At 37.0% G+C, this 8,380-nt stretch overlaps 1 protein-coding gene across 1 annotated transcript; it reads right to left on the reverse strand.

Annotated features, from left to right (window-relative positions):
* Nucleotides 1-869: 869 nt before the first annotated feature.
* CYP7A1 (cytochrome P450 family 7 subfamily A member 1) lies at nucleotides 870-6,935 on the reverse strand. Its single transcript, XM_066546836.1, has 6 exons — nucleotides 6,856-6,935; nucleotides 5,329-5,569; nucleotides 4,361-4,974; nucleotides 2,912-3,042; nucleotides 1,805-1,980; nucleotides 870-1,169 (listed from the first exon to the last, which is right to left on the reverse strand). The coding sequence occupies exons 1-6, from the start codon at nucleotides 6,933-6,935 to the stop codon at nucleotides 870-872; spliced, it is 1,542 nt and encodes a 513-aa protein (XP_066402933.1).
* Between the last annotated feature and the right edge of the window lie 1,445 nt (nucleotides 6,936-8,380).

The following is an 8,380-nucleotide window of genomic DNA, read 5'->3' on the forward strand; positions in this document are numbered from 1 at the left end:
AATATGGAGTTTAGGCAATGAGGCTAAATGCAGCCAGAACCACTGGTGAATATATGGTAGATATTTATTTATTTATCTCCATATTGGTACTTGAGTTGGCTAGTTTAAAACTGGTTTGGGTGGCTTTGGATGAGTGCATAAACCCTAATGTTAAGATGTTAAAACAACAAACAGTCTAGAGATGCATTTGGTTCAGCCAATATAATTTATTTTAACACAGTTAGCACTTTCTAAAAATAAGTATCTTACAAAGATTATAATACAAGTTGTGAGGTTTCACTTGAACGTGAATATTTCTGTAGGTTTTTTTCAAGTCTTCTTCCAGTTTTTCATAAAACCATAAATGTAATTCCCCAGGAAACTCTCCCCTCCCCACTGTGAATATGCCTTTATACAACAAAAACTTTATTTCACCTGTGAGGAGGCCTAGCCTCCCACCCAACATTTCAATTATAGAAAAGATTATATTTTAACTGTAGTACAATCTTGAAATTATTATGAATTAGCTCATGAAATTCTACCTGTGGGAAAGTATTTGCTGACAGAAAAAAAAAAACTGGCTGCTGGACACACACAATGGAAAATCTTAACTTGCCTTTCAAAATGGTTGGTAAAAAGGGAGACATTTGCATCAAAATAGAGCATTAAACCCACTGTAGGTGGTAGCACACTGGTGCCCATTTTTCATTAAAATGGTGAATTAGCATCTTCACATAGATTTTCGCCCAAGACTTGAAGCATTTCATTTGCATATATACATAAAATGTATATAAAGCATATGTTATACAGTGTATTTAGTACTGTTAGTATATACAGTGTATTTATGTACTACTAGTACATAGTGTATATGCATAATACAAAACACATATTCATAAGCATTTCAGCCTGTACCTGAAATCAATGTCATTGGATGGCTGCAAAATACCCAGTCCTGCACGGGATTGATCTAGAGAGGGACACTTCACATTACTGTCCACAAGCTCTATCTCAAAATATGAAAAAATCAGAGCCAAAAATTGTTTGATCTCATGGACAGCAAACAGCCTGCCCGGGCACTTTGCTATGCCTGTCCCAAAAGGCATGTAGTAGTGCTTCAGCTTCCGGCCGTTCCGGTAGAAGTCGGTCTTCTCCTCTCCCTTCTCGTTCAGGAAGCGATCGTATTTGAATGTCTGCAATTAAACACACAAAAGGGTTCCTTGGTATTTGGATACCTCCAAAAGCCAGATAAAGCTGCTAAAAGACAAAATGCAGGCTGGGAAAGGGATGTCTCCAGCAATAAGCATTGTACAGTACCACCATCCCCCATGGGGCTGTTTTAGAAAGAGTAGCCTCTGAGAAGTTTTGTTATTTGGGACAGGATCCCAGGTTCTTTGCTGATAACTCCCCTTTTCTTTCCTGACCTCTAAAAATAAGGATTGTAACATGCATTCTTGTTCAAGTGGCAGAAGGAGAAAGGAGAACTGGAAGAAATCTAATTCTCTGCCTTTGAGAAACTATTATCCTTATCCTTCTTCAAAGACCCTCATCATGGTGATCTTCCCTCACTGAGGAAGACAGTAAGTAAAGGGCTGTCTGAGGCTGATAGCACACCTTTTGGTTACACTCAAACATGTTTTGCAGATAATGCTTTCACTGCCTTTATTTATTTTTTGTTTCCTGTTATCACATCTTCAAGTGTAAGAATGGATTGTCTGGGGTACAGCAGAGAACCAGCCATGGGGCACCTCAATAAGTGCTTTATCCAAAGGCCTGTTAACTTCTGCCAGAGCACCAAGTTTAATGCAATTTGCAAAAAAGTGCTTACCAAGGGATCAGCATAGATTTCTGGATCGAAATGCAGCAGCTGAGGATAAAGAGCTACAATGTCATCTTTGCGAATGTTGTAAAAGTCGTTCTCAAAGTGCAAAGTGAAATCCTCCTTGGCCACTCGGAAAGTCATGGATGCACTGGAGAGCCTCATTGCCTCCTTGATGATGCTGTCTGTTGGGAGAGGACAAGGAATGATTGCCATGGGAACAGTGTATTCACATACTGGGGGCAGGTCATGGATTTTGAACTATTTCAGAGTCATTATCAAACCCTGAATTTATTAGAAGAAATATTTTAATATTAACTTTCTAAATGCCTAAAAAAGTATCTTTATAATTTCTTTTCAGCATTTCTATCACTTCTGCAGACACCACAGAGAGCCTAATCTGCTTTCCCCACTATAAGAGAATGCTTATAGTGGACGAAACAGAATGTTCAAAAGTGAGACATATTTTCACTCTGATATAAAGACCAAACCAGTGAAAACTGAAAATATAACAAGAAAAAGAAACAGTACAGTGAGCAGAATTTTCTAAAGCTTTTAGAGGTCCTGTATAGAAACCTATACTCAGAATAAAAGTAATATGGGAAGTTTTCGTTTCAATATTAGCTGACTTTCTTTTTAAGTAACAGTAGTTAAAAAGCAGCATTATAACAACTCTCTGTAAGTTCTGAAAAATTATAATTTGAAAAATATTGAGAGGAAATAGAAGTAATGGTATTCTTATCATTGCTTCACATGATAAGAATAGGGATTTAAGTTTTGGCAACACCTTTTTATTTGATTTAAAGACATAATCAAACAAAATATTGTTCAGAATTATCCATGTGTCTATGTTATGTAGCAGTGTAGGATTATTGAGATATGCCATTACCCATGAAAAAATGCTGTTCATGTGAATTTTGATAGTCTCACCACCTGGGACATTGGGAAGCCTGGTTGTGTTGGCTACTGCTAAGGAACATATAGTTTCCTGTTCTACTGTTTCTTTGTTAATTCCATAGGAATTCTATAGCAAGCATTTATATGGTAATAAACAGAAGACCATGGAAATTGTAGTGTGATTTCTGCATAAAATAATCCTGCATAAAATAGTCATACCTAGTATTGGCATATTATCCAGCTGTTTCCGGTTCAAGGAAATATGTTTGCCATCTAAGCTGATACTCTCTTCAGCACTTTCCAAAACACTTTGCACTTCTTTGGTAGCTGCTCTCATTGCTTCTGGACTCCTAAGATCAAAAGAGAAAACGTATAACATAAATTTAAAAATTCTTTAAGATGTGGTTTTGCTATTAACTTTCTTTCTGACCAAAATTTATTTTGTTGACCGACAAGTACAACCTTCTAAAATAAAAATGTTGCAGCAAAATGCTGTAGTTCCATTTTTTCCTGTCTTGGCAAAGATATGAGAACTTCAAAGGAAAAAAAAAAAGAAAAATAAAGGAATCCCAAGTATTTGATTTTGTCTGCAATGACAAGTGGGACAGAACTGATGTGTGTAATTCAGGTAACAAACAGTACTGGCACTAAAAAGCAATGCCAAAAATAAGAAAGAAACCAGCCAGTTGTAGATTAGGAAATAGCCCCACTGCAGGTAGAAAGTTTAGGAACAGGATTATAGATCAGTTTTATAACATCATTTATTCTGGCTGATGTGACAATATTGTGTCTAGATGAAAAGAATCTTCCTAATGCTAAGAGCCCACATAGTATCCTTCACCATCTAGCCTTTCTTTCAGACATGGAATATATGAGCTTTGGTGAAATATATAACCACAATAAAAGAGGGTGCAATTGTGTCTTGACGAAGACACAATCAGGTGTTAAAAGACTCCAAGTCCAGGAAATCTAAAGCAAATGCATTCTTGGAGCAAAAAATACTAAATAACTTCAAAAAATAGCATTGGCAAGTAGATATGATAAGTTAAAAGTGTTAGGAATTTACACACATACTTTAGAGTTAGTTATGCTGAAGCAGATAATCCAGAAAGGGCCTACTCTAAAATGGACATTTGATAGCATTATCTGAGCTGTGAACTTCTCTCACAAGCAGCAAGCTCAGCAGGTGCAATCTACAGTAGAGCTTCAGTGGGATCTATAATTTAATATAAATTATTTTCTATTAAGTATCTGTGAAAACAATAACAAAGTTAAACCTCATTTTTCCTGCTCTAGTGAGATGGTCTAAAAATGTCTAGTTATATTTGAAGCCTTTAATACAATTAATGTTTTGACTGCAACTAGCACTTTTAATGTCATATCATACAGATTTACTCCAAAGCTTTCTTGACAAAGTGTAGCATTGCCCTGGAGTGCTGTTTCTTAACAAAAAAAAAGCTTCTAAAGAATTGCTCTGTGCTACTACACTTGTTCTCAGATGGGTGAAGGGCTTTTCTGTGGAAGTCCTGAACAACACAGCACTTTGTTGCAAACAGTAAGTTTTATCACTGATGAGGGATTGAGGAGTGGAATTGGCCTGTACTAACGAATTGGTTACTGAAAGATAAATATTTTTCTTGTTTGGGAGCAACAAGTATTGGGACTTACTTAAGAAGATAGAACAAGGTCCAAAAGGTGGCAGGAATGGTGTTTGCTTGAGAGGCCCAGAGCACTGCCACGTGGGTCTTGGCCTTCTCCATGTCATCGAAGGTTGACAGGGTGTCGTTCAGGAACATGCGCAGGGTGACAAGCTCAGAGAGGTTGTCCCTTTTCAGGAGGTTCTTGTGCAGGAGTGCCTCTCCCAGCTTCTCACGTGCACTGTGGGCACTCTTGAACAGGTGGATAGGCAGCCCCGCCACGAGGGCTGGGAAAATCTTATCGAATTCCTTGAAGTTTTCAAGGGCATTTAGGATATGAGCTCTCTCAGTTTCCTGCTTTGATGATAGGTTTTTGTCATTATTTGAATTAAATTCTTTACCAAAAAGTGTTAAAAAGCCAGACTCAAACATCACTTGGCAACAGAAGGTATAAAGTCCTTCTGTCACCCAGGTATTAGACTGAAGCTTAGGTGCTCTTGACTGCAGCATGACATACTGGAGGTTTTCCATCATTGCTTCAATGAGGGCATCTAGGGCATTGCCTTGAAGGGTTCTAATGAAAGTCTGATGAAAATTTTCAGTGGTGTTTCCCTCCGCTGGGTCAATGCTACCATGCCCAAAAGCCTGTCACAAAATAAATTGTATGCATGATAAGTAAGGCCTGTCATTACCTGGATGATAAAGTCTAACAGAAACAAAAGCCAAAGTATAACTTCATAGCTTACTACAGGGAAGGATAACAATGTAATAAAATAATGTACAGTCTTAGAATAATGTATAGTCTTAGATCAATCCAAATCACTGCAAATTTCTTTTCCATTTAGGAAGAGGAAAAAAAAGACCTCCATATTTTAAACCAGTAAAAATGCAGAAATGTGAAACCAATCCATAACTATCCAAAGGGATAGTTATGTTTACAGGGATTAACTGAGTATGTCAGCAGATACTTTGCATGTTAGATATTAAAACCAGGAATACCTTGGCAGAAGTAGCAAAGTGGAACTTTTTCCAGTCCAAGTGTTTTCCCTGGCGCATCAATGCATGGTATGAAAAAGGGTCAGTGAGGAAATGAATGTATTTCCCTGCTACATGGCAAGTGAAGATGTGGCCGTGCTTCTTCTGCTTTTCTTTGAGGAATTCAAGGGGGTTGGCACCAAACTTCAAGGCACAGCCCAGGTATGGAAGGAACCCATTTTCAAGTGGTGGCTCACCTTGCCGCCTACAAAACACAAACAAAAGCTCCATTTAAAATTATGTATAAAGATCTCTTCTCCAGGACTATCAGGTATGTAAAATACTGATGTTAGGCTTTGTGTAATGTGAAAAAAAAAAAAGAAGAAAAAAATCCCAAATAAGTAGTTTATTTACAGATATTTTTCTCCCCTTTAAGAGCTAAGCTATGTAAGAAAGAACAACTTTAACTATTAATAGACATAATAATACACATAATAAACCAGGTTGATTATGTAATATTTCTTTTCCCTGGATCAGATGTATATTTTTCACCTGTATTTGTCATATGTATATTTTTCATCAAATCCAAAATTATTGCCATTAGCTAAAACACAGTTATAAAATTGTCACATTAATAAATAATCCATCACACTAATATTATCCCATACATTTTTGGACAATTTTTTCCACAATTTAATTTGAATACCAAGCAAAGAAACTTTTTAGCATAGAAAGGTTGTTATTATTGGCATATCCCATTAATAGACCAGATCTTTCTAAAAATATGGGAATTTTGCTATGATCCTCAGTAAGCATAAGAGCTAGTGTTTCAGACAATGTGTCATCAAGCACATGCTGTAAATTAAGCTTCACTTAAAGTGAAGCATATGTTTAAATTATTTTCTTTTTTAAGTAGAAACAGCTTTCCTGCATAAGGACATTATGACTGCTGAAATAACTTTCATATAATACTTCAGCTTTTGCAGTAAATGAAGTTAATTATTTTCACCTTTTTTTTTAAATTAAATTTTTTAAAATAAAACTAGAAAATGACCGTGGAAATTAAAAAATAAGAAGAGTTAAGCAAATTACTCACTCCTTATATAAATGTGTCAGTAGGATAAATGCTTTTAAGGAATATACCTCATACATAAATATTACCTGCATTAAATTGTGTTACTAGATATAAAAATCTTTGTAAGTAGATATTAAACAATAATTACATATAAGTAGGTATTCTCTGTGATTACAATACAGGTGAAATTACAGCCCAGAACATTAGGAAATCAGGACATACATATTCATATTTTAATTACCTTACTGATGCATAGATTTGTATCTACAGCTACCGCTAGGCATCAATACACTATTATTGCAGAGTTCATACACAAAAATTTGACTGGGGCATAAATCTCTCAAAAGACCAAAGTACAGCATTGTCTGTGCTGTCCTGCATATGTCTGACTACAGTTCTCTTAGTGATGTGCACAGGATATTTGACACAAATAAAGGCCACACACACTGAAATGCTTTTCCAGAAAGAGTCCTTACCTTCTCCTCCTCCCTAGAAGAAACCAAGACACACAACAAAGTATTACTGCCGTTCCCCAGATCCAGGATGCCAGGAACATTTCTGGTAATGCCCAAAAGCTTCCAAGTGGAAAATGGGTAACTATCAGGATGGCAGGAGAGGTGACTGAGAATGAAACAGAAGACAGGTCACAATTTATATACAGTGGGTACACTACTGTATCTAATGGCACTGAGTCAATCTAGCAAGCTATTGATTAACCATTTCTGGAGAGAATTTGTTCCCTCTCTTCTCTGTCACCTTTCTGCAGAAAGCTTTGCCAGATTGATGCAGACAGTTGCAGATCTGGCCTTGAGCTAATGTCACGTAGCAGAAGCAGTTCCAAAGTAACCAAACAGCTGTAATAGTTGATAATTTCAAGGTTAGCCAGGTGTATTTTGATGAATCCTGCAGATTTACCAATTGCAGTTTATAGTTCAAGTTTAGCAATATATGAAATGGTTACTGACCGGTGTCCAGGAGATTCAGACTGTGCTAGCTGGTGGCTGCAGCCCGTGCTGCCCTTCAGCTGCCAGCCTGTTCCCCCTCCCTGCTCCTTGTGGGCTGCCCTGGCTCTGGAGTGCCACTGCAAGAGGGAGCGGCGGGGTTCAGCAGCTGGGCAAAGGGATGGCTGCGGAGGTGGACTTACTTCCTCTAACAACGTTTGTCTGGAAGAAAGGGTAAAAATGGTCTTTCATAGACTCATAGAGTGAATCAAAGAAGAAAAGGAAAGTAGATCTAGACAACCGCACTGGTTTCAGTTTTTTTTTCATTGTCCTTGGATCACTTTTTATTTTCCCACTAAATATTTTCTTCTTTCTGTTGTTGACTTATGAGAATTCAAATTTTGGCTTGCTCCTAGAACTGGCATCAAGCCATCAAGGAGGCAGCTCAGGTACAGTGATGTTCCATTAGTCATCCAAGGCCTAATATGTTTCTAAGAGAGAAACTGAAGGGTTTTTCAGACTTACTTTTGTACAAATTTTTGTTGGTGTCCCTACAGTTATGTGATAAAACAGTAAAGATTTGGACATCTTGCTGTTGCAATTGAACACTACAGTGAAGGCATTGACACTCAAATCTGGCAGGTGGAACTATTGTCCTGGCTTCAAGCCAGGGCAGGCAGTGAGGCATGGGTTAACTGTGCACATGTAATTACATTTGAGTCAAATTTTAAATTACTATACTGTAGAAATTAACCTTATTTGCAGCATCAAGGTTTGCCCTCACTTAATCTAAAAATCACTCCTTTTGTATGTCAGCTCCAGTCCTCTATCCCATTTTCATTTAAGCACATGTGCTTAACTTATTTTCCCATAAAAAGTTCTTCTTCATCAGCTGAATTTAGCTTGATATTATATAATTGGTTTTTAAAAACCTTGCTTTTCCATTTCCTGCCTGTTTGCATTATTGAAAAATTCAGTTCTGGGCGTCATCTTTGATTTCATTCTGTGACGACTTCATCCTAAAAATAATAATAATTTTATTATATTGGTGTCTAATTCT

Source organism: Molothrus aeneus, chromosome 1 (genome assembly GCF_037042795.1).
Source record: "Molothrus aeneus isolate 106 chromosome 1, BPBGC_Maene_1.0, whole genome shotgun sequence".
Classification (NCBI taxonomy): Eukaryota; Metazoa; Chordata; class Aves; order Passeriformes; family Icteridae; genus Molothrus; species Molothrus aeneus.

What these genes read in the sequence shown, in the direction of transcription:
- CYP7A1 (XM_066546836.1), bottom strand. Translation starts at nt 6,935, where the DNA reads ATGTTCCTGGCATCCTGGATCTGGGGAACGGCAGTAATACTTTGTTGT. An exon ending in CTTCTAGGGAGGAGGAGAAG is followed by an intron (nt 5,570 to 6,855) that starts GTAAGGACTCTT and finishes TGTGTTTTGTAG; the next exon opens with GCGGCAAGGTGAGCCACCAC. An exon ending in ACTTTGCTACTTCTGCCAAG is followed by an intron (nt 4,975 to 5,328) that starts GTATTCCTGGTT and finishes ATTTTGTGACAG; the next exon opens with GCTTTTGGGCATGGTAGCAT.